At 41.0% G+C, this 27,030-nt stretch overlaps 1 protein-coding gene and 1 long non-coding RNA gene across 5 annotated transcripts in view; one reads left to right on the top strand and one right to left on the bottom strand.

Moving 5' to 3' along the window:
* The window catches only part of LOC134351121 (uncharacterized), a 56,004-nt gene extending 50,057 nt beyond the window's left edge, over positions 1 to 5,947 (bottom strand). The window contains exon 1 of the long non-coding RNA XR_010019076.1: positions 5,830 to 5,947. This is a non-coding gene — a long non-coding RNA (uncharacterized LOC134351121). The remainder of the gene's footprint in view (positions 1 to 5,829) is intronic.
* Positions 5,948 to 6,009: 62 nt separating this feature from the next.
* The window catches only part of setd2 (SET domain containing 2, histone lysine methyltransferase), a 132,731-nt gene continuing 111,710 nt past the window's right edge, over positions 6,010 to 27,030 (top strand). For 3 of the 4 annotated variants that reach the window (XM_063057175.1, XM_063057157.1, XM_063057148.1), the window contains exon 1: positions 6,010 to 6,674. Coding sequence is in view for 2 of the 4 variants with exons in the window: in XM_063057157.1 (XP_062913227.1) it covers positions 6,640 to 6,674 (35 nt within the window). In the remaining 2 variants the exon portion in view is untranslated. Of the gene's footprint in view, positions 6,675 to 15,608; positions 16,301 to 27,030 lie in introns of all 4 variants that reach the window. The other variant, XM_063057166.1, reaches the window with a different exon arrangement.

Genomic DNA, 27,030 nt, shown 5'->3' with positions numbered 1-27,030 from the left:
CTTAACAATATCTGTCTCCACAAGTACTCCACTATCTCTTCTGACACGCTGACTCCCGTCCCCCTGCAACTCTAGTTTAAACCCCATCAAGCAGAACTAGCAAACCTTCTCAGTAGGATAAGAGTCCCCCTCCAGTTCAGGTGGAAACCATCTCTTCTGTACAGGTCCCACCTTCTCTGGAAGAGAGCCCAATGATATATAAAAAAATCTGATGCCCTCCCTCTTACACCAACTCCTTAGACAGATGTTGAACTGTATGATCTGCCTATTTCTGGCCTCACTAGCACATGGCATGGGTAACAATACTGGGATCACAACCCTGGAGGCCCTTCCTTTAACTTAGAACCTAACTCCCTGAACTCACTTTACTGAACCTTGTCCCTCTTCCTACCTATGTCATTGGTACCTAAATGGACCATGATCTCTGGATGCTTACCCTGCCACTTGAGAATGCTGAGGACTCGATATGAGATGGCTCAGACCCTGGCAACCAGGAAGCAACATACCATCCTGGAATCTCGTTCTCATCCACAAAACCTCCTTTCTGTTCCCCTAACTAATGAATCCCCTTTCACCACAGTTTTCCTCTTCTCCCCATTTCCCTTCCAAGCCATAGAGCCAAACTCAGTGCCAGAGACCTGACTACTGTGACTTTCCACTGCTAGGTCATCCTCCCAACAGTATCCAGTGGCATACCTGTTATTTAGGGGGATAGCCATAGGGGTACACTGCACAGGCTGTTTAACTTTTTTCAACCTCCTGACTGTCAAACAATTTCCTGGGTCCTGCACCTTGGGTGTAACTACCTCTCTATATGTCCTGTTTATCACAGCCCCAGCCTCCTGCATGATCTAGAGTTCATCTAGTTCCAGCTCTAACACCTTAACACGGTCTGTTAGAAGCTGCAGCTGGATGCACTTCTTGCAGGTAAAATCATCAGGGACACTGGAGGTCTCCCTGCTGCATCCCTGCTGCTCTAACTGTGCCATTAGAAAGAAGGAAACAATAAATTAGCTTAAAAAAATCTTACAGCTTTTTGCCTTCTCTCACTCAAGCCTCCCCTCACTGAAGCCTCGAAAAGCTAAAGCCTCAACTCCCCACTCCAACAAAGGCTGCTCTGCTGCCCCCTTCTTATTTTATTTGCCCTTGCTAATGAATTCCAATCTGTTTGGCCACAGTTCAAATGCCAAAACACCCGCAAAGCGTTGCTTTTTAATGCACACTTGGCAACCTGTGTGAGTCACTTCTTCCCTCGCTCCTAATCGCTGATAGGCCACTGTTCAAATGCCCATAGGATCAGAATTTGGCCATTTGGCCAATCTACCATTCAATCATTGATGACTTACTATTCCTTCAAACCCATTCTCCTGCTTTTTCCCTGCAATTTTTGACACCCTTACATCCTCTCCACATTCATTATATCAATATCCTGTAGGTTTCAGTCAGACTCCACCCTCATCCTTTTAAATTCCAATGAGTACAGTACCACAGCCAACAAATGCTCCTCATACATTAACCCTTTAATCCTCGGGATGACTCTCTTAAACTTCCTCTGGACCCTCTCCAATTCCAACATATCATTCCTTAAATATGAGGCCCAAAACTGCTCACAGCACTCCACGAGGTTTTGCCATTGCTTCCTTTCATTGCATCTTTGCTTTTATATTCTAGTCCTCTCAAAAGGAATATGAACATTGCATCAACTCAACTTGCAAGTTAAGTTTTAGGGAATCCTGCAGTAGGACACTGAAGTCCCTTTGCATATCCAATTTCTGATTTTTCTCCCATCTTGAAAATCGTCTGTCTTTCTTCCTTCTACCAAAGTGTATGACCATACACATTCCCATACTGTATTCCATCTGCCATTTCTTTGCTCATCCTCCTAATCCGTCCAAGTCTTCTGCAGACTCCTTTCTTCCTCAACACTACCTATCCCTCCATCCATCTTTGTATCATCTATAAACTAGGCCATAAAGCCATCAATTTCATCAACCAGATCATAGATACAGACATCTCACCTCTCTCGGAAGTTCCGGGAGTCTCCCATATATTGATAGTGGCTCCCTGATGCCCACAAATTATATACAATATCCTGGAAATCGATTTTTTTCGCGAGCGAGCGAGCGAGAGAGTACGCAAGAGAGAAAGAGAGAGAGAGAGCACAAGCGCGCCATGGCAGAGTGTTCCAAAAAAAGAAAATATAAAATGTACGTCACCCCAGACTACACTAAAGTGTACCCCTGCCTAATAGGGGTCAAAAATAATGACAGTGTTGCTCACTGAACTGTTTGCAACAGTGACTTTTCTATTGCCCATGGTGGGTTAGGACTGTAAAAGACATGTTGAGGTGAGTTTAACAGGTGTCATTCATTCATTAGCATAGCTAACGTTATTTAAACTAGCTGGCTGGCTGATAAGGAGCTACTGTATTGCAGACATCCCACCTCTCCCAGAAGTTCCAGGAGTCTCCCGCAAATTGATGGTGCTACCTCCCTAAAATGAGTTTTTGCAGGGTGGGATGTCTGTAAATATATAATATGAAAAGTACTGGGCATAATACCAATCCTTGTGGCACACCACTAGTCACCAGCAGCTAACCAGAAAGAGCCTAGGTTATTCCCATTCTTTGCTTTCTGCCAGTCAGACAAACTTCTATCTTTTCTAGTACCTTTCCCGTAATATCTAGGGCTCCTATCCTTTTTAGCAGCCTCATATGCGGCTTCCTTATCAAAGGGGCCACACGTTATTTTTATTTTTTGAAGATAAAATATAAACTCCCTTAGAACTAAATAACTAAGAAAATACCTACTCATTCATTCATTTTTCACTTACATGCTTTCCAGCATTTACAATAGCAATCCTTCCATAATCTAAGAGAAACAAAAGCCGATAAAAAGCTCTCCCCAATTAATTCAAGAATACAGTTCAATAGTAAATTCACCTGTCTGCAATGTCAGGGAGAGATTGTTCTTTTTGCATCTTACATGAACCAAGGACAAATAAATAAAACATGGCTATTGGTCACTGATAATCTAGAAGAACATCAAAGTGGGTTTATGGAAATGAATAACCTAAACACATTGTGAAACAGCATAAGTATTTGTAAATAAATTTACATTTTGTTATACTACATTGTAAATGCTCCTTCCATGGCTGTAACCTACTTACCAGATGATTGGTCAGTTAATCTTACCGTAAAACCAAATATCTGTCTTTCAGGTATATAAAGGGTACTAAGAAGCAACATACTAAAAGCAGAAGCATTAGACCAAACCGAGCAGGAAAATCATTGATAATATTGCACTGCTCATAGATACCAGGAATTATGAGTGGGAAACGTGCCTGATCAGCTCACACCAGGTGAAGATCTTTGTCATGATATCGCACATTTACTTTCCAAAATGGGAGGAAATCAGGAATTGGATAGAAATGCTCCACACAGTCATTAACAGGCTCAGTTGAAATTAATGGGTGGTAAACAGAAAGCTTCCCTGTCGAGCCTGGAGTAAGGCATGGCTCTACACACTGACTGGTTTGTATGTTGTATCAGGCCCTTTGGTAAATCCAGCAGAAAAGACATGGGTATAAGAGGAATAATAATGCCTGGCAATGGGGACACTCAGACCTCTAGTCTATCTACAGACACAAGAGATTACAGATCCTATAATCTGGAGCAACAAAAAAAAACAAAATAGTGGAGAAACCTAATTTATCAAGCAGTATCTGTGGATAGAAAGAGATAATAGACATTGAGTTGAAACTCTGCATCAGAACTGTCTACATGTATATTAATAACATCACCATCAGACCCATAGTCCATCAGCATCTACAACCAATCTGAGCTGGCCTCAGAAAAACAGAATCAATCACAATACGACTGAGCCCATATTCTTTGGCAACTGATACAACCAATCCTTTGTTCCTTCATCATCAGGTCTGGAAATCTGGGGAGCTGGGGGTTGGTGGTGGAGGTGCATGTTGGTAGTTGGAAATGGTATAGGGGCTATGTAAGAATTGGCTGGGCCGGATAGCCAAGGTAAAGCAACAACTGGGTACGTGGAAGCAATGAACCTTCTCAATATTCAGCAAGAACCTGATCCTTAGGTGCAAGGTGCACTCAGTATTGCTGTATTTGAGCACACATGGCCCATACCTTGCTCTTGTATTGTGGTAGTCATTTCATCTGGAGAACCCTTGTCCTGATGGCGACTTTTGTGTTAGGCTGCATTAAATTCTGCACAGAACCAGTGTGAGGTTCATCCTGTCCCCAGTGAGAAGGATTGATCTGGTCTCATTGCCATGCAATGTTGCATTTATTTGTATCATACCACACCACTTCCCCTTTGTGGAAAGGTTTCTGCAGAAGAACATTTTGGTCATTGGTTCATCAGGCATTAATCAACATGTAATGTCCTACAGGTCCGATAAGGGAAGGACATCATGGATCTACACAGTGGTTTCCCGGGCACACTGTCAGTCATTTGGCACAATGCCTCATCACCAGTACTGACAACTCACAAACAAACATCAGGACTTGCTTGGCTGAGAGGGGCATTCCCTATCAGATCCTCTCTGCACAACCAGAGTTCTCAGTCCCATTGCACACTGCCCTCGAGATGGCTGTGGTGCACATGAGATGATTGTCCATCTCTTGAGGACTGTGTTTGCCAAGGCCTGGAAAAGAATGCAGTGACTCTCATCGAAGTGTCTCCTGGGCACGGATGCAATAGAGGGCTTCGTTCCATGGGCTGATCCCAGGGTCACACACAATAACAAAGATCAACTGCTGCAAAATCATCAACTCAGTGAAAGATGCAGTTTGGTCCACCTGAAACTTGCTGGTTTTCCAGTAAAAGGCGTTTAGGCACGTCCCGATGTGCAGGAATATGTGCTGAGGATGCATAGAAGTTCAGTCCTCCCACTGCAAAGTCTTTGTAGGGAAAGACCATAGTTAAGGTCCTACCACTCCTGGACACAGAGGGGCTGAGTCCTGTGTATCATCAGTGTTTGTACTTCATGGGTGAATGAATTGTTTAAAGAGGGGGAAAAAAATAAAGTATCATTAATGCAGATTAAGAGTGCCTGACTTGATGGTACAATGAATGTAAGAAAAGATAGGTACTTGTATTTTTGTGACTTGTGACTAAAGTATATTTTTGGGGAAAAAAAGGTAAAAGGACCAAAGAGATGAGGCAAATTTGTTTCATATATCTGGAATATACAGTATATCATAAAACATAGTCCAAGAGTATTCAATAGCAAGTTTCAAAGGGAAATTGGATATATATTCAAAGAAATAAGCAAAAATAAATGTGAGCATAAACAAATAATTGGGATTAGATTAATAATTTCTTTAAAATTACTGGCACAACATGGAAACATGAATGGCCGCTTCCTGTTCTGTAAGATTCAATATTGGCAAAGACTTGGAGGAATCCCAAATCATGCTATTGTCCCTAAAAAAAACTCAACGCGTTATCATACTATAGCGTTATATATTAATCCGATTGGTCACAGTCTATTGTCTGGGCATTGGATCAGAGGGTTAAAAAAATGAAAGTGCCCGGAGGTTGACGAAAGATTTATGAAATTGCCCCTCACCCTCCCACACTGCGTCGCACTAAATTTTTTAAAAGTTCAGGTTAAACTCAATCCCTTTATCTGTGGCAGCATTTTCTTTCCAATTTATCTTTATGTATCGAATTAAAGAACTGATATATTGGCAAGCGTGCTTGGACGCCAAATCCATTGCAGATTTTTTTAATTTTTAGATTAAAAGTCGGAACAAGAATTATTCCAGAAAACAAATGCAACGAAACAAACACAAACCTGATCAGTTTCAGCAGCAGCTCCTCACAAACGAAACATAATAAAATATCTCTTATGGCAGTCAGTTTCATAAACTGGCTCGACACTTTCAGTTGGCCCGGATGACTGTCAATTTCACAGGAAAGTCCCAGTCGCATCGAAAAAAACTGTTCTCGGTTCATTTCCGTTTGTTACGGAGCGACGTACATCGTCCTAGTGTTCTTTCTCGAGGTTGAAAAAATACAAACACACACAAATATAATGTGTGCTTAAAGCAAAAGGGGAACCAGAAAGAAAGAAGACAAATTAAAATGGCTATAAATATAAAAAAGTACATTGTTTTCTGATGGAAGAATTTTTTCGCATTCATTTTGTTTTGCAGAGGCGAAGCGGGGATTAAATAGATCTCGTGCCTGGTGTTTTTTATATGTGTATATACACACACAAGGTACAATATATATTTAAATATGGGAAGGATGTTTTAGAAAGAGGGAGTTCGAGTGTGGATTCCATAAGGAGGCCGGCGGCCGGCGGCGGGCGGCGGAGCGGCAGCGAGCATGGAATAAAACTGAAGGACAACATTTTTATCGGATCGGAAGGGAGAATTGATACAAAAAGGTTCGATTTTGGAACGTCGCAGGCGCCGGGATCCTAATTTCGGAACGTCGAGTTGTCAGTCCCGGAGCAGAAGTCTGAACCTTCCAAAGGTGGAGAAGAAATTTACACGCCGGCTCAGAAAATCGTTGGAGGTTTTTTTTTTGCCCTCGTTGTTTTATTTTTTTTCGTTTTTCATGCTGAATGTTTTGAGTAAAATAGCGCCGCTCGGTGAAGATGGGGGACGCTTATGACCCAGAGCACCCGACCGAGTAAGTAACCGAAATATCTCTTTATTCTTATCACATAATTTTATTTAATTGTCATCTGATTCGTTTTCAGTGAAGCTTAATATAAAAAATAAAATGTGGCTTGAGGTAACAGTGCAAAAAGTAAAGAAATTAGATGGAACCAGTGCTTCGGCATAAGGTCCAAAAATGACTGGAGCCCAGGCCCCCGTGATGGTCATTCTTCCTCGTGTTTTAATTCCCTCCACCCCTATTTTGATTAAAACTATTTCACCCTTTGTGTGGCTCGAAGGTAAAGTAAATGGTGGGTAAACTTTAAAAAGAGGAGAATAAAAACACAGACGCACACGAGATAGCTTTGGGGAGAGATGGTAGTAGGCCTAAAATCCACGGTGCTCGCGTAATTCTAATGGGTGGGTGGCGAATCTTGCGACACCTGGCTTTTTTAGGGGGATGGTAGGTACGGTATTTTGAAGGGTGATAAGAGCAGTCTTGGTTAGATTAATTGGACGGTAGTGCAGAAAGAAGGAGAATTGTGGGAAGATTAGATTTACAGGGAAGGGCTAGTGGAGACTACATTCAGGAGGCTTCGTTTTACTTGGCAAAGTGCTGATGTTTGGTATAAAACAATCGGCAACTGTCTCCATCTCATTGAACATAGTGGGACAAGCACGAGTAACACAGAGCAGACTGAGCAACAGTCAGACCAAAAAATAACAAATACACAGTGACCATCACTACCCACGAAGACAGTTGGATGCCATCTTGAGTCACTTAAAGCTGTTATCACAAATTCTTACAGCCATCAAAGAAAATAATAATCATGAATTTTGTAACAAGCAATGGTTTTTTTTCTTTTACACATCCTGCTCTTACAAATCAACTAAATCTCTCCCTAAATCTGCACATGTGCAACAGGAAGAATTTTACTTTCTTAGTATTGAAACATTATTCAAATAAGAATAGAGCCCTTATTTAACCTCCACTGTCAGCAGGAGGAAGTCCTTCATACACATTTTATTCTGACTAGCTTTTGACACTGCATAATTTTAAAATAAGAAACTGTGGAATATTTTGGAAATAGTAAGTATTTAAATCTCTTTTTAGGTGAGTTTGTGTTGCTGGTGAAAACCCTTCATTATACCTAAGCAGAGGTGGTGAGGGGAGTACACCAGAAGGATTGACTTACTTTTTTCAAAATAACTCCTTAAAATGCTGCTCACCCCAGTCTAGATTTTTAGCACATGCAAAGTTTTTTTTTGCTTTTCAATTTATATTGTTTGTAGTACTTTACCTTGCTGTTCAACTTGCATAGAATTTGTATTCAAATCAGCACGACTTAGTTTAGTTCTGAACAAACAAACGTGAATTTATATAGTGTACTCCCTCACTAAAGTACTTCATACATATTAGTTTCAAGATTTAATTATGGTTATATCATAAGGTAATGCGGCAGGTAATTTGCACACATCAAATTTTCGCAACACTGAAATAAATAAACAAATAATCTATTTTTGATTAACACACATAATAGTTGCTGGTGAACGCAGCAACTTTTATGTGTGTTGCTTGAATTTCCAGCATCTGCAGAATTCCTGTTGTTTGCATCTATTTTTGATTGTTTTAAAGAAAACTATTGACCTGGGTAATGAACTTCTGCTTGAAAAAGGATCTTTTGCAACCACCTGAGAGAGATTTAGTTTAATGCCTCAACTAAATGATGGGACTACAGACTGAATAGACTTCCCACAGTATCTTTTTACCATTAATGTGTGAGCTAAGATGGTGATTATTGTACCATAAAGAGTAACCCAGCTAAGTTTAATGCTCATCTAATCCTTTTCTGCGCCTCCAAGCTTGCCATTTTCATCTCTAGTAGCCTAGTATTGATTATTGATGAAGTTGTATCTTCAAAGATTCGAAGTACATTTATTATCAAAGTATATATGCAGTATACAACCCTGAGATTGTGTTTCCCACGGACAGCCATGAAACAAAGAAAACCATCAAACATCCCCCCACGCAAAAAAGCATTGCGCAAACAGCGGCAAAAAAAAAGAGCCAAAAAAATGCTGAATATAAAACAAAAAATCGAAAAGGACCGGGCTTATTCAGTTCAGCTAGGTGCTCATTATTTGCAAGCCGTTTGATTCAAAGCAGCCAAAAAAAGGAGGGACCAGAAACCATAAGCCCATCTTTGTTACCAGATTACCAACTCTGAAGTTTGAACTAATAATTTGTGAGTTAAAGACTTTCATTTGTTTTATACATCCCAGAAATAAAACATATAACGTTACTGGTTTGTCTATTACACAGTTGGATGGTAACCAGTGGAAAGCTTCTTTCCCAAAGGATATCAGTTTTGACCCATATTTGACTCCAATCCCATCCAACTCTTAAATGTTCTCTGCAGCCATTTAGTTGTATCAGTTACTGCAAACATGGATTGCAGTTGCTCAAGGAAGCAGCCTGCCACCCCCATAAAAGGGGGGGGGGCAGTAAGTGCCAGCCTTGTTGGTGATTTCCACATGATTAAACAAAATGGTGCAGAAGCGCCAGTTGAGTTATTTCCTAAATCACTGCCGTTTGTTTTTTTTTCTGTTGAATGACATTCGGGTCAGTTGCCTTTTGGCTCGAGTCAAGAACTGGAATCAAATTTTTTGAGGTTTGCCAGTTTGACTTCTGCCATTCACTAAACCATGTTATCCTGTGGTCATCTGGAACCTGTTGGGAAGTGAAGGAGATCCCCTGAGGAGAAAAGGTAAATGAGACAACATTTATGTAACACACACAAAACGCTGGAAGAACTCGGAAGGTCAGGCAGCATCTATGGAAATAAATAGGCAGTCACTGTTTCAGAACAAGATCCTTTATCAGGTCTGGTGACATAAATTTATTATCAAAGTATGTATATATCATCATATACTACCTTGAGATTCATTTTCCTGCTGACATTTGCATAAAATAAAGACATAATTTATGAAAAATTACATAGAGAGTGACAAACAACCAACGTGCAAAAGAAGATAAATTACGCAAATAAAAAATAAATTTATACGAGAACATATATCGTAGAGTCTTTGAATGTGAGCCTGTAGGTTGTGGAATCAGTTCAGAGTTGAGGAGAGTGAAGTTATCCAAGCTTGTTCAACAGCCTGATGGGTAAAAACTGTTGCTGAACGTGGTGATGTGGGACCTAAGGCTCCTGTACGTCCTCTTGATGCTAGTAGTGAAGAGAGTGTGGCTTGGCTGATGGGGTCTTCATGCTGGTTGCTGTTTTCTTACGGCAGCATTCCTTGTAAATGTGCTCAGTGGTAGGGAGGGCTTTGCCTGTGATCACTGTCTGTAGAATTCTCCATCCCTGGGCACTGGTGTTCCCATACCAGGCTGTGACGCAACCAGTCAGGACTGCATTGTGTATCTATAGAAGTTGGTCAGCGTGTTAGATAACATGCCAAATCTATGCAAATGTCTAAGAAAGTAGCGGTGCTGTCATGCCTTCTTTGTGATGGCATTTACATGCTGGTCCCAGGACAGATCCTCTGATATGGTAACACCGAGGAATTTAAAGTTGTTGAGCCTCTCCACCTCTGATTCACTAGATTGAGGACTGACTCATGGACCTGTGCCTTTTTCCTCCTGTAGTCAATAATCAGCTCTTTGGTTTTGCTGACATTGAGTGACAGGTTGTTGCTGTGACATCATTCATCCAGATTTTCAATCTCCCTCCCTATGTGCTGATTCATCATCACTTTTGATTCAGCCAATAAGAGGAGGGTCATCAGCAAATTTAAATATGGCATTGGAGCTGTACTTAGCCACACAGTCATATGTATAAAGCGAGTAGAGCAGGGGCTATGCATACAGCCTTGTGGTGCACCCATGCAAATAATAATTGTGGAGGAGATGTTGTTGCCTGTCTGTACTGAATGAGGTCTACAAGTCAGGAACTCGTGAATCCAGTGCACAGGGAGATATAGAGATCCAGGTCTTAGGGTTCATTGGTTAGTTTCGAGGGGATGATAGTGTTAATGCTGAGCTGCAGTGTACTCAATGAAGAACATCTTAATGCATGCATCTTCACAGTCCATGTGTTCCAGAGCTGAGTGAAGAGCCTGTGAAATGGCAATAGATGTTGACCTGTTGTGACAGTAGGCAAATTGGAGTGGATCCAGGTGACTCCTCAAGCAGGAGTTGATATGCTTCAAGACCAGCCTCTCAAAGATGTAATTGCTGCTGCATGATGGTTATTGAGGCAGATTACCATGTTTTTTCCCCCTTGGACACCAGTATGATTGAAGCCTGCTTGAAGCAGCTGGGTACCTCAATGCTGAAGCAAAAGTTTGAAGATGTCCATAAGCACTCCAGCCAGGTGATTAGCACGAGTCTGCTGTACTTAGCCAGATGTGCCGTAGAGGCTAGATGCTTTCCATGGATTCACCCTCCTGAAGAATGCTCTCACATTGGCCTTAGAGACTGAAATCACAGGGCATCAGACCAGGGGGTGTCAGTCTAACATCAATCATTCCCATTTGGACAGGTGTTGCCTGACCTACTGAGATGCTCCAGCAGTTTTACTTTTTCCTCAAGATTACAACACGTTCAGTCTGTGTGTTTCCAATTGACTAACTGAACTGTGTTTTGTGATTCTGGTTGAGGTAAAAATTATTTTCTAGAATATTTCCCTCTTCAAAATAGCATCATAAGTACTTTAATTTGAGTTAGTATTTTCACTTGCCTTGTATATTTGTGGTTTTCAGATTGAAATCCCATTCATTTACTTGAAGTGAAATCCCCACGAAGTTGACTTTGTTAAACATCTTTATTTCTGTTGGCAATGGGAATTAGATAGCTAGATAGATAGACATACTTTATTAATCCCAAGGGAAATTTAGTTTCGTTACAGCCGCACCAACCAAGAATAGAGCGTAAATATAGCAATACAAAACCACCAACAATCAAACAACAAAATGCAAACTATGCCAGATGGAAAATAAGTCCAGGACCAGTCTATTGGCTCAGAGTGTCTGACCCTCCAAGGGAGGAGCTGCACGTTCGATGGCCACAGGCAGGAATGACCTCCCATGCCACCAAGTGTTGTATCACAGTGAAATGTGGCCGAAGTCCAACAGTAAAAAGTTCAATATCCAGTCTGCAAACGCATTCCTCAATCGTAATATGCCCCGGATTGCACCATTCATTGTTAACCAGATCAGTAAGCACCCAACTCCTTTATGCTTACCGCTGTCAGTGCACTTCCGGTCAGCTGGAACAGTATTACCCACTGAACTCCTCTTCTCCAAAAGTCTCTGTTGTCTCGACCCGGTCCTCTTTCCTCGACTTTGTGATCCCCCTCTGCATGCTCTGTGTGTTTTCCTCTGGATTTCAGCAGGGGTGTCCGCTACTCTGCTCGCTAAACCAGCCGGCATTAGCTGGTTTCTGGAATACACAATGCGACCTTGCTTCTGTCCCGCGTGTCGGGGTGTATCTTATTTCCAGCACTAAAAAAGACCCAAATAAAACTCTCTACCAGCATGTTCGAGAGGGTGCAGCTTTGACGTGTTACGGTGAGAAAAAAAATACAAAAAATAATGTAAATTAAAAAGTAAGAAGAAGAAAGTAAGAATTCTCAAGTGCTTCACTCTTGAGCACATCAGAAGCAACTTGACAAGGGGCAGATAGCCTAGAGTGATAATGCAGAATTGAATGTTGATATCCATTTTTCATTTGAAAGATTAGAGAGTATTGATAGACAATTCTACTGTAGGAGCTTTCTGGGGTGCAGCCATTCCTGTCCTCATCCAACATCCACACGAGCAAATTTTTCATAGGATCATGATCCAAGAATGGGAGTCTTTAAGTTTGTTAATTTATTTTCTTCCACTTCACTCATGCAAATCTGGGACTATTAAAACCAAGCAGTCTAATGTTCCTACTACAAAGGCTCCACCTACCCAAAGTTATCAGAGATGCAGAACCTAATGTACTGCATCTTCTGCATTATAATTGTGACGCTGTGAGAGCTGACATACATTTGGTACCTGATAGTGTTCTGCAGTTGAAATGTTGTGGATACATAGCTGGCTCTGTCCCTTAGGTGTAGTACTTGTGGTACATCATCTGTTTAGAATATGAAGTGGTCAGTTATATTTAGAGGTCAGAAATAACACTGATCTTTTGTAGGAAGGGGAATAGTTCAGTCAGCTCCTCTGGCCTATTCCATCTTTCCATTGCAGCCTGACTGGTATGTATCTCCATCCTATCTGAGAGGATGCATGACCACCTTGGCACCAGGAGTGGGAAATGCATGCTAAACTTGTCAGCATCCTCCATATCCCAAATGCTAATTTTAATTGGTTTAATCCCTATTGACAGAGCTGTAATTCAATATAGTTCAGTGTTTAACAGATAATTTAAAAGAAGTAGATTTGGTAACTCAGACCTGTTCTGTTCAAATTTATACCTCCTCTGTGTAATCAACTTTGATCCATATCCTTGCCCAGCAAAATATTATCGATCTCAAAGTTCAAGAATTTTAATTGAAACTTTCTGAGGAAGAAGAATTCCAATTTTTTTTTCTTGCATGGACTTACTTGTGAAGAGCTTAACCTATTTGTAAGATTATACCTCTTTTTCTAGAGGAAATAGTTTCTATCTAGTTTTTGAATTCCTTGAGTTTTTTTTTCCCAAAAAAATACCATTCTGTAATAAAGATGCTTTTGACCTGAGCTGCCTCTGAAAGTCATGAAATTTGTGGAAAACTACCAAGTTTTCTGTATCTAAGAATGTATCTAATAAGTTCTGCAATTTCCAGTATAACTGCCTGTAAGGAGTTTGTACGTTCTCCCCATAACCACGTGGGTTTCCGCCAGGTGCTCCATTTTCCTCCACAGACCAAAGACATGCAGTCGGTAGGTTAATTGGTCATTGTAAATTGTCCTGTAATTAGTCTAGCATTAAATTGCTGGATTGCAGGGCTACATGGCTACGAGCTGCATCTCAATAAATAAATAACTGCCTTTGTTTTGTTAAAATTATATTAAGTGAGTTGTAGTTTGCAAATTTAAGCCTTAGTCAAGGATGCAGTCTGGGCTGACAAGTACAGCTCTAGGGAAGTGCTACACTGTCATAGGCATCATAGGTTAACATCTTATCTAAAATGAGGTGCTATCTGTGCACTCAAATACATAGCCCGGTTTTCAGGACAGTTAATTTACTGCACTAGAAGTATAGAGTCTCTAGAGTTCAGATACTGCTGTGGCGGTTTGAGAATTTGAACCAAGTTTTTTAAAATTCAGACGTAACATCAGAACGAGTGGTCATTATGTTTATCAAATCGCCTCTGAAATGATCTACCACACACAGGAAAATTAACTAAGCATCAAATACTGGTCACATCAGTGATGTTTCCCTGTTAGCATTTGGTACCTGGTCAGTCATTGTATCTTTCTACGTAATAGTGAATTCTCCACTGCAGAAATGGACAGATTATGTCTAGGCAAATAACTTGTATGAGATGGACATAACAGAGGAATGATGGTGATGAGATAAACACAAGTTGTCTTTTTTCTCTCTCCTCATTCCCTACAGGAGTCACTGAGGTTATCTTTGGGAAAGAGACAAAGTGAAAAGTGCAAATTGGGGTTGGGCAGGTGGTTAAAGAACCAACACAAGGGGTAAAATCCTACTTGTCCTTCTCCTCATCAATCTGTCTGGCTCAATCTATTTATCGTAGATTCATCTGTTGTAACAGATTTGTTAGGAGCGATCACTGCAAGGTTTGTCATAGTCATACTTTATTAATCCCGGGGGAAATTGGTTTTCGTTACAGTTGCTCCATAAGTAATAAATAGTAATAGAACCATAAATAGTTAAATAGTAATATGTAAATTATGCCAGTAAATTATGAAATAAATCCGGGACCAGCCTATTGGCTCAGGATGTCTGACCCTCCAAGGGAGGAGTTGTAAAGTTTGATGGCCACAGGCGGGAATGACTTCCTATGACGCTCAGGGCTGCATCTCAGTGGAATGAGTCTCTGGCTGAATGTACTCCTGTGCCCACCCAGTCATTATGTAGTGGATGGGAGACATTGACCAAGGTGGCATGCAACTTAGACAGCATCCTCTTTTCAGACACCACCATGAGAGAGTCCAGTTCCATCCCTACAACATCACTGGCCTTGCAAATGAGTTTGTTGATTCTGTTGGTGTCTGCCTCCCTCAGCCTGCTGCCCCAGCACACTGATAGCAAACATGATAGCACTGGCCACCACAGACTCGTAGAACATCCTCAGCATTGTCCGGCAGATGTTAAAGGACCTCATTTTCCTCAGGAAATAGAGACGGCTCTGACCCTTCTTGTCGACAGCCTCACTGTTCTTTGACCAGTCCAGTTTATTGTCAATTCGTATCCCTGGGTATTTGTAATCCTCCACCATGTCCACACTGACCCCCTGGATGGAAACAGGGGTCACCGGTACCTTAGCTCTCCTCAGGTCTACCATCAGCTCCTTAGTCTTTTTCACATTAAGCTGCAGATAATTCTGCTCACACCATGTGACAAAGTTTCCTACCGTCTGGAGGCAAAGAGTGGCAGCGCCCTGGTGCTAAATGCAATAACATTAGAACATGTCAGTCAGCTCAAAGCTGCATATTCATGTTACATTATGGGCTATCAGCAGCCGTAGATCTGTATGCCACCAAGATCCACTACTCCATGGCCCGGTGTTTCCTTTTATGCCATTGTCATCAAGCCAAGGAATCAACAATACTGTGTAAATGACTATAGCAAAATCTACCATCAGATGTACTTAAGTTAAGCATTGCTTGTAAAGTAGCAATAATCAGCAGCATCCTTGAAAACACCAGATACAGTGCTTTATAGAGTGTTAAGTGATCCCATGACACTGATGAAGGGTCTCAGCCTGAAACGTCGGTTCTTTAATCCTCTCTTTAGATGCTGCCTGACCTGCTGAGTTCCTCCAGCATTTTGTGTGTGTTACTCTGGATTTCCAGCATCTGCAGAATCTCTTGTGTTTATGATCCCACGACAGCAGTTCAGCAATCCTGCACTTCTGCCACATCCAGCCATGAATGCCAGTGGAGCGGTATAACAGTTAATGGAAGGAGGAGGATCCTTCAGCATTCTCGCCTCAAAGATGGTGGAGTCTTACACTTGACTGTAAAAGACAGTGTTGAAATTTTTGCAGCTGTGGTCCCCCAGAAATGCTGAGTGGCTGATCATCTACTGACATCCCCACCATCGTCAAAGCCACTCGTGGTGTATAATATCAAGAAATAGCCCAAACGTTTAAGCTTCAGCAACCTGGCTGTACTTATAAAGACATTCTGGCACACTATCTGCGTGTTGGCTGTAACAGCTTATTACCCAGAAATGTGAAAATTGGCCATATGTGACCTGTCCATAGAAAGCAAGACAAGTCCAAGCTGTGGAGTTACTATACAACTGCTCTTCTCTGAATTACCAGCATTATGATGGGAGATGTCAATGTTAGTGCTCTTAAATTGTTCCTAAACCCGTAACTCGTTCACCAAACCTCTCTTTGGTCTCCACCTGGACCACTTGCCTCCAAGCCGCAATGCAATCTTTATCCAAAGATGGACAGACAGCAGGGCTGAAATTCGAAGGTGAGTTGGGAGTGTCTGATCTGATTCTGACATCAAAGCAGCATTTTAGAAAAAAATAGAATGGATGGCGACACTGGCTACAGCCATTCTGTGCACACGGAAATAATTTGATGGGGACACAGCTGCAGGTTGCCCTCTAGGCCATATATCATTGTGGCCTGTAAATTTCTCAGCATTTCTTCAGCTACTTTTTATATAACAGTACACCCGTAGAACATATACTTGGACTGTAGTAGTTGAAGGTAACCCAGTACCACCACCTTAATGCCAAATTGCTACCATTACTAGCAGTGGCCATGTCTCATTAATGAATAAACATAAAGATACTGAGTTGTGTTTGTCACGTCACTCATGTTTGGCAGTTGTCAATGTGTGGGCTTGGGTTCCGGTGTGGTGGAAATAAAGAATTTGTACATTATAAATACACTGGAATAAGAATCCAATAAGAATTTTGATGTATGGTCATTATTGTAGTATTGGAAACAACAGCCAGCTTTTGCTATTGAGGTTTCATAGACAGCAGTGATGTGAATGATCAAAGCTATGAAAGTGATGATGGGAAGAAAGCAGGGAGTCCACTCCTCGTCCAACTGTTTCAGCTTACTATGCCTCCTTATATTTTATATTTTAAAGTATAGTACTTCTAGGAGTATACTGCTCCCACTGCACCAGAGTGCAGTGATCTGCATATGGTCTACTCCCTAGAACAGACCCTCAATATTCAACTTTCTGATTCTTAAAAAAGGTGGGAACTATGTAGTACAATTAGTCAGAAGTAGGAGTAATTAAGGGAGGTGTTCAGATTCTGTGGGTAGTTAAACATCATCATCATTCTGTTAAGCACAGCCAGCAGTAAACAATACCAAGGATGTCCTAATGTGGTATAAAAAACATGTACAAATACATGCTTGCATGCAAATTAGAAAAAGTTAAAGGTTAATCAGCCGCTCAAGCTTGCAGCAGCATTTAATAAGATTGCAACTGATCTTATTGTACCCCAGCTCCACATTCCTGCTTATCTCTGGTAACCTTCACCCCTTGCTTATCAAGGACCCATCTACCTCTGCCTCAAAATATTCAAAGACTTTGCTTCCACCCTACTCCTGGGGAAGGAGATACAAGTATTGACAACTCTGAGAGAAATAATTTTGGCACATCTGCTTTAAGTGGGTAACACACATAAAAGTTGCTGGTGAACGCAGCAGGCCAGGCAGCATCTCTAGGAAGCGGTGCAGTCGACGTTTCAGGCCGAGAAACGTCGACTGCACCTCTTCCTAGAGATGCTGCCTGGCCTGCTGCATTCACCAGCAACTTTTATGTGTGTTGCTTGAATTTCCAGCATCTGCAGAATTCCTATTGTTTGCTTTAAGTGGGTGATGCTCTTACCTTTAACAGTGACTCCTTAGTTGTTGATTCACCTCCCCCCTCCCCCACCCCCAAGAGAAAACATCATCACCACATCCACCTCTGGGTCTAATGTGGTGGCTTCCCACAATTCTGAAGGCCAACTAAACCTGTTTAATTTTCCTTCAAAATTCAACCCACCCATTCCAGATTAACAAATCTGTGAATGTTTTCAATGCCTTAACATCCTTAAATAGGATCAATACTGCACACAATACTCTGGGTGTGAATTTAACAGTACTCTCTAATTGTAGTGTAATCTTCCTACCTTTGTAATCAGTTTCTTGAGAAATAAACAATAACATTCTGTTAAACTTTCCTGCACACTAGCCTATTGAGAATTTGTGTATCATGTTAAAATCAAGCCAGCTTTTCATAGTCAGTAATTTCCACACAGTAAGATCACACAATGAGGTGAATGACCAGTTAGACTTTTTTGAGCATAATTGATTAGGGGTCTCACCGTTTTTTAGCACAGGTTAGAATCGGAAGGATTTTCTTCCCTCCTTTGAACAATGCAGGGGAATCTTTTGGACTTTAACTTTATGAACATGTGTATCACTGCAGATCCCTAAGAATAAGACAAACACTATGTCGTGAAGGTGCTTCTTCATGTTGACTTTAGTGTTTTTGTATAATTTAGTGGCTTGATAAATAACTCCACAAGAGTAGTTAATCCTAAATGTATGGGACTTACTTTGATATATAGAGGGATAGAGTCAGTAGTCCCACAAGGGTAGGTGGGGTTGTAAAGAAATCATAATAACATGATTTGCACCATCAGCCAAGACATTGAATATAAGAGTAAGGAAACCATGTTGCAACTGTCTAAGACAGTGGTAGGCAACCTTCAGCACAAATGATTTTCTAGCATGTGTTATTCATTAATTTGAGGCAAAACATAACTAGATTTATTTAAATGGATAATTCCCATATTTCGAGTTTTTTATGGCATTTATCTGGCCCACCATCCGCTCATTAATACGTGATCCGGCCCACAGAGGCAAAAAGGTTGCTGACCCCTGGTCTAAGACTTTGGTTAGGCTTCACTTTGAGTATTGTGTACAGTTCTGGTCACCGCATTTGAATTTATTTAAATCTTACATCCATCCCACAACGTGAGGGAGTAAAAATCTTTGCATTACGACTCTGTCACAATGTACAGACATATGAATTTATAAGTCTAATGGCTTATAGAAAGAAGCTGTCCCATAGCCTGTTAGTCTTGGCTTGAATACTGCGGTACCATTTGCCAGACAGAAGCAACTGAAACAGTTTATGGTTGTGGTGATTGGTGTCCTTGATGATCTTCCAGGCCTCATTTATGCACCCGCTGCTGTAAATGTCCTCAGTGGAGGGAAGTTCACATCCACAGATGCGCTGGGCTGTCTGTACCACTCTCCGCGGTGCACAGCGATCAAGATTGGTGCAGTTCCCGTACCAGGCAGTGATACAGCCAGTCAGAGTGCTCTCAATGGTGCCCCTGTAGAAGTTCTTGAGGATTTGGGGACTCATGCCGAACTTCTTCAGTTGCCTGAAATGGAAGGGACGCTGTTGTGCTTTTTTTTGCCACACAGCTGGTGTGTGCATTGCCAGAGGGATGTGGAGGCTTTGGAGAGGGTACAGAAGTTAACTAAGATGCTGCCTGGATTAGCGGGTATGGGCTATAAGAAGTTGGACAAACTCAGGTAGTTTTCTTTGGAGTGTTGGAGAATGAAGGGAAACCTGATCAATATTTATAAAATTGTGAGAGGCGTAGACAGTCAGAATCTATTTCCCAGGGTAGAAATATCAAATACTAAAATACATGCTTTTAAAGTAAGAGGGGAGGTGACCATGACAAGTTTTTGTACAGAGAGTGAGTTGCCAGAGGTAGTGGTGGAAGCATTGGCATTTAAGAAGGCTTTAGTTAGACTCATGAATGGAGGGATACAAATTGTGTACAAGAAAAAGGGTCTGTCCTGTGCGTTACTGTCATATGGGACTAAATTTGTAGACAGGCCAACAAGTAAAGAAGGATTTGCTTCTCAAAGTTCAAAGTAAGTTTATTTTCAAAGTACGTATATGTTACCATGTACTACCATGAGATTAATTTTTTGTGGGCATTCACAGTAAGTACAAAAAACACTATAGAATGAATGAAAAACTGCACATAACAAAGATTGAGAAACAACCTATGTATAAAAGACAACAAACATGCAAACACAAAAAAGGGAAAAAAAGCAATAATATCAAATAAGTAATAAATATTGAGATCATATGTTGTAGAGTCCTTGAATGTGAGTACATAGGTTGAAAGTGAGTCCATACTGTAGGTTATGGAATCAGTTCATTGTTGGGCTGAGTGAAGTTATCCACTCTGGTTCAAGAGCCTGATGGTTGAGGGGTAACCACTGTAACTGAACTGGTGGTGTAGGACCTAAGGCTCCTCTGTTAGTCACTAAGAAAAGCAGTTACAGACTTAAAACCATCTGATGCCTTTTCCTGAAGCTGGTTTTTGCAAAGCAAATTAAATCAGATGCTAAGGATCTGAAATAAACATCTTTCTAGAACATAGTCTTTGATCTGAAGTTGTCTGCTTCTTTCCTGACTGACTGAAAACTTTCTTTCTTGTGGTTGCTCTAGTTTTTCCTCAAACTATCCAGTATTCTGCATCCTACTGTGACCTTTATCACCAGGAAGAAATGGGGCTTCCATTTAATGTCTAGCAAAACTGTCATTGACATTCCACCTATTTAATGCTTTCTTGTGATATAGGGATAAATTTTAAATAATAATCTGTGCAAGTCACGAAGATTGTGAGTACAAAGCATTCGATACGTACATTCAGCACTACAGTAACAGATTACTGGCAGAAACTATTCTCTCAAATGGAAGAGAAGCAGAACGTGTTCATTTAGTTTATATAGAGTTTTTAAATTTTAATGTCAGTGGAGAAAATATAGCAGTGTATTGCCTGCACACACTGGGAATTTTTGAGACAACTGGGTTAGTTATTTTCTCAGCTTTAACATCTAGCAAAATTACATTGAGTTGCTAAGTTTTTTCCATTTGTGTGATACTTCCTTTTACTACCCCTTTTTTATAATTACATGTTCCTTGGATTCAACTATATATGGGATATAAATTAATCACAGAAGTTGATTAGACGGTGTTTCATCAAATTATCTTGTCAACCTGCTTTAGTTGCCGTGTCTATTGGGTCGGATTGCTGATGTCAAGGATTGGATATTCCTAGGTAATGGTGTAAGCAGCCAAAAATGATTTGTCAGTGTAAATGGTTTCATTTCATCAGTTTGAGATAACAAGAGTAGCAGACTGGTCTCAAGTTAGTTGCTGCTTCCATGTTTTTAGTCTTTACAGTAGCTTGCATAAGGCAGGAGCATTGAGGAGTGAGAGCATCCCAAACCATTGAACTCTGGTATTCCACTGAACATTAATCCAGACTGTAACACCAGAGCTGCAGCCTCCTCTTTCCAGATTTGTCAAAAGTGGGATTTAAATTCTATACCACTTGACTCAAGTCAGAACAAGCCAAAGACTTACGCTGGTGGTACACACCTTGTATTTTGTCTGGGTAGCTTTCAACGTGATGACGTGAACATTGATTTCTTGAACTTCCGGTAATGTCCCCCCCACCCCCCAACTGCCTTCACCATTTCCCATCCCTTTTTCCCTCTATCACTTTATCTCCTTGCCTGCCCATCACCTCCCTTTGGTGCTCCTCCCTCTCCCCCCCTTTTCTTTCTTCCATGGCCTTCTGTCCTATCCTATCAGACTCCTCCCTTCTCCAGCCCTGTATCTCTTTCACCAATAACTTCCCAACTCTTTACTTCATCCTTCCTCCTCTTGGTTTCACCTGTCACTTTCTGTTTTTCTTTCCCCTGTCCCACCTTTTAAATCGACTCATCTTTTTTCCTCCAGTCCTGCCAAAGGGTTTTAGCTCAAAATGTCGACTGTACATTTTCCATAGATGCTGCCTGGCCTCCGGGGTTCCTCCAGCATTTTGTGTGTTTTGCAAAGAGTTCCTGCAATCTAGAACTGATTTATCAGATTTTTCATTGAATCCAATTTCATGATGACTGTAAGTGGCGAAACTACACTGGGCAACAAAGATTTTGCTTCCTGAATATTTCTGGGAGTATGTTATGGATTTTGGGCTACTATTCATGAAAATCACCATGAAATTTCCCTATCACGCACTTTTTTAAAAAATCACCTGCATTTGTTATTTCAATTCATAATTCAAGTCAAAATAACTGATGCCAAGATTAAGGAAAGCATTTTTTGTTGGTCCACAAATCAAACAGGTCATCAACAACAGGCAATTTGAAGAACTTCTTGTGGGACTGGCGAAAATGGCATGGATGAAGTTCAACGATATTGTTGAAAATTTTCTTGGCAACTACAGAGCACCAAGCTACGTGCAGCTGGTTGACAACATGCTTCAAGCATACGAAACCATGAAGTGCAACATGTCATTAAAGATACATTTTCTGCATTTCCATTTAGACACCTTCCCCGCAAATCTTGGCACTGTCAGTGACGGGCATGGTGAAAGCCTTCACCAGGACATTGCAGTCATGGAGAAATGGTATCAGGGCAACTGGAATCCATCAATGCTGGCTGATTATTGTTGGACACTTAAGCAAGAACCCTAGGACACTGCGTACAAATGAAAACAATGGACAAAACATTTTTAGCTTAGTTGAACTACGTGGCAAAGCGTCAGCACTGTTAAAGCAACTAAACACATTATATTCAATAAAGGTTAATTTCTTGTTTCTCTAAATTCCTATGTGATACAAGTAGTCTGAAATTATATTTGTGTTCAGCTTCAAGTGTTCTATCATAAACAAAAAAATTTTGAGGAGGCAACACCTTTCAAAAAAATTTGTTGCCTAGTGCTATCAGAGCTTTGTCTATTCTCATGTTCTGTCCCCTTCTTTCCTGAAGCACTGATTCATATAGTAATGATATTACATGAACATTTGATATCTCCTAGACTTTTTCTTTCCAGATCTAAATTGAAAATGTCTGCCACATAGAGAGGATTTCCATTAATTTGTGTGATTTTAATTTGAAAAGCCCTTAGCTCCCAGAACATTCCAAAATGGCTCATGTCAATAAAATAGTTTTCAAATGTAGACAATAGGTGCAGGAGTAGGCCATTCGGCTCTTCGAGCCAGCACCACCATTCACTGTGATCATGGCTGATCATCCACTGTCAGTATCCAGTTCCTGCCTTATCCCCATAACCTTTGATTCCACTATCTTTAAGAGCTCTATCCACCTCTTTTTTGAAAGCATCCAGAGACTTGGCCTGCACAGCTTTCTGTGGCAAAGCATTCCATATATCCACCACTCTGGGTGAAAAAGTTTTTCCTCAACTCCGTTCTAAATGGCCTACCCCTAATTCTTAAACTGTGGCCTCTGGTTCTGGACTCACCCATCAGCTGGAACATGCTTCCTGCCTGCAGTGTGTCCAATCCCTTAATAATCTTATATGTTTCAATAAGGTCCCCTCTCAGCCTTGTAAATTCCAGTGTATACAAGCCCAGTCGCTCCAATCTTTCGACATATGACAGTCCCGCCATCCCAGGAATTAACCTTGTGAACCTACGCTGCACTCCCTCAATAGCGAGAATGTCCTTCCTCAAATTTGGAGACCAGAACTGCACACAGTACTCCAGGTGTGGTCTCACCAGGGCCCTGTACAGCTGCAGAAGGACCTTATACTCAATTCCCGTTGTTATGAAGGCCAGCATGCCATTAGCTTTTTTCACTGCCTGTAGTTACTTGTTTTTCAATAAATTAGTGCATTTGCATATTGAGTCATTAAGAATGGAATCAGGACTTTTGACCCGATTGGTCCATGCTAACCAAGGTTCCCATCTAAGCTGGTACCATTAGTTTACGTTTGGTTCGCATTCCTTCAAATTTTTCTTGTCCATATGTATTTTATATGTTGTTAATATTCCTGACTTAGCTTCCATTCCATATACTGATCACCCTCTGTTTGGAAAAAATTCCTTCTCAGATCCCTGTTAAATCTCTTCCCCCTACAAAGCCCACTAGTTCTTGATTTCCCCATGTCTGGGGAAAAAGACTATGTACATTAACCCTATCTATGCCTAACTACAACTCCACTTTCAGGGAACAATGTACTTGCACTCTTAGTCCCTCTGTTCTCTAGCACTCCAGGGCCTTATCATTCACCATTACTTATAGCAAGGATGTTTATTTATTTTGGGTGGCGAGGTGGGGATGTGTCTCTACCAAAGGAGGTGTAAGGTCCTCCTTCCCTTGGGCAAAGTGTAGTACCTGCTTTGCCCCCACCCCCCAGATCAGGGTCATGTGAAGCCATGGGAGCAGGTGTATGATCGTCTGAGCAGCTGGTGCATCTCACAAGTCCTGGTTTTGCAACCACTGACGCTAGGCAGACAATCTCGGAAGATTATTGAAAGTGGCTGGGTCACCTGTGTTGTAAAGATATTGCCCAGAAGATGGCAATGGCAAATAACTCCTGTTGGAAAAATTTGCCAAGAACTATCATGGACAGAAGGCCATGATCACCCACATCATACAACATGGCACATAATAATGATGGTGGTGTTTATTTATTTATTTATTTAACTATACCGTGTTTAGTAGGCCCTTCCAGCTCTTCAAGCCATGCCGAGCCAGCAACTGCTGACAAACGTGATTAACCATGACCTAATCATGAGACACTGCGCTAACTGTAGTAATTAGCACAACACTATTAGAGCCAATGTGGAAAGAATAATGTGGTAAATGGCTAGATAATCTGCTTTATGACAACTAGATTTGAGGGATGGCTGTAAGGGTGATGCTTTCTGCTAAAGGCAGTGTATTAATGACAGTAATAAGAAATCAGATGAAGTAAATCAAAACCAGACTGGAGTGAGACTTTGACTCAACTTGGCCATGTTGATGTTTATTCTCCACTTGAGAAGCAGATGTGAAGGATCTTTATTTGATCACCAACTCCTATAGTTCATCTTGAAGCATTGCCATGCTAATCTTTAAATGCAAGTCTCATGCTGTCCACTAAACTTCTTGCCTTTTTAATCAAGTATTTGTAGCTTTTCTCACTCATCACTAGGAAATCTTTTTCTATTTATTCTGCCCCATTCTTTCATAGTTTTTAAAAAGATCTTTCTTTGGAAAAAGTTAATTTTATGTCTCATTTTTAGTTACACTCTTAAGTAGCATATTGAAAAAGTCAAATTTGGAAACAAAAGATGTATGGATGTGCATTGCTGAGATGTGAAATAAGTGGGAGGAAGTGGAATTTTTTGTGGAGAGGATATAAAGTTAGTTTCTCATTTGAAGATTGGGTAAGATTGAACAAGGTTAATCTCTGCTCCAGAACCAATAGTGCTTCTTTTTCAGAACAGCTACAGCACTGAAGTCTATGGGGCAGTGTAGGAAACTGCCTACATAACACTCCACAGGACAAATCCAGTCTAACTACTACTTGTTCAATTAGTTTATTTCTCATCATTGTCAAGTGTGATGCAAGGTATCATTGCCAATCTCTTCAAGTGACACATACACACCAATAGCTTACTGTTTGAATTTTGCCAGGACTATTCCACTCCAGATTTTATTCATTGGCATTCCTATCAGTGAGTTCTAGTGAGTCCTACATAAATCCTAGAATCCTAGAGATCCCAGTTGATCTGAAGCTCAATTCAATAACACCAGCCATATAAATAGTGTAGCGAAAAGAGCCACCCACAGATTGTTTGGGTGTGGTTGAACACCCACTTTCCACCATCTAGAAGTTATAGGTCAGGAAAGTGATGGAAAACTGTCCACTTGCCTGGATGAATGCAGCACCAATAACTTGAGCAGCTCATCCATCGTTTATCCTGCTAAGAATTCATCGCCTTTGCTATTAGCACACAGTGGTTGCAAAATGCACTGAATTTACTGATCTACCAAATGCCCAACACCAAAATGGACTATGTAATGATACTGCAGGTAGCGGAGCAGTTTCGCAACTCCAGCATCCTGGTTTCAATTCTGCCCTGTGCTGTCAGATGGAGTTTCTCTGTTCCCTCTGTGACCATGTCTTCCCTTGGGTGTTCTGATTTCCTCCTATATCCCAAAGATGAGTCCGCTTATAGGTAAACTGGCCATTATAAATTACCACTTTTGTAAATTTCTGTTGGGGAATCAAAGGAGTGTTCATGGGCAAGTGAGACAATAGGTCACGGAGAAAGTAAATGAAGGAATAGGACTGTTGGAGTTGGTGTGAGAGCTGGCAACACTTGATGAACTAAATAGCTTTCTATGTGATTCTTGCCACCGAAAGAACTTTATCACTGATCCAAATCCACACAGCATTGATGAGTTCTCTCAGCACAAGAACTGAAACAGGATACCACTACCTTAAAGCCAAATAGGGGCAAGAAATACTGGTCTTGATAGTGAATCTAGTTCCTTGAAAATGGGTAAATTTAAAAGTAATGCTATGGTTGTGAAGGAATACCATTTGGCCTAAGATTGTGGTTAAAATACAAACCCCATTTCCAGAAAAGTTGGGGTATTTTCCAAAATGCAATAAAAACAAAAATCTGTGATATGTTAATTCACGTGAACCTTTATTTAACTGACAGAAGTACAAAGAAAAGATTTTCAGTAGTTTTACTGACCAACAATTGTATTTTGTAAACATACACAAATTTAGTATTTGATGGCTGCAACACACTCAACAAAAGTTGGGACAGAGGCATGTTTACCATTGTGTTACATCACCTTTCCTTTTAATAACACTTTTTAATTTGGAACTGAGGATACTAATTGTAGTAGATTTGCAATTGCAAATTTTGTCCATTCTTGCTTGATATAAGACTTCAGCTGCTCAACAGTCCATTGTCTGATTCTCCTCTTCATGATGCGCCATACCTTTTCAATAGGAGATAGATCTGGACTGGCAGCAGGCCAGTCAAGCACATGCACTCTGTGTCTACAAAGCCACACTGTTGTAGCCCGTGCAGAATGTGGTCTGGCATTGTCCTGCTGAAATAAGCATGGACGTCCTGGGAAGAGACGTCGCCTTGATGGCAACATATGTCTCTCTCAAATCCTAATATACACCTCAGAGTCAATGGTACCTTCACATACATGCAACTCACCCATGCCGTGGGCACTGATGCACCCCCATACCATCACAGATGCTGGCTTTTGCACCTTTTGCTGATAACAATCTGGATGGTCGTTTTCATCTTTGGCACAGAGAACTCGACACCCGTGCTTTCCGAAAACTAGCTGAAATGTGGACTCATCTGACCACA

The sequence above is a fragment of the Mobula hypostoma genome, chromosome 1, assembly GCF_963921235.1.
Source record: "Mobula hypostoma chromosome 1, sMobHyp1.1, whole genome shotgun sequence".
Classification (NCBI taxonomy): domain Eukaryota; kingdom Metazoa; phylum Chordata; class Chondrichthyes; order Myliobatiformes; family Myliobatidae; genus Mobula; species Mobula hypostoma.
Note: the sequence above shows the minus strand (reverse complement) of the source record. Positions and strands in the feature narration are given on the sequence as shown.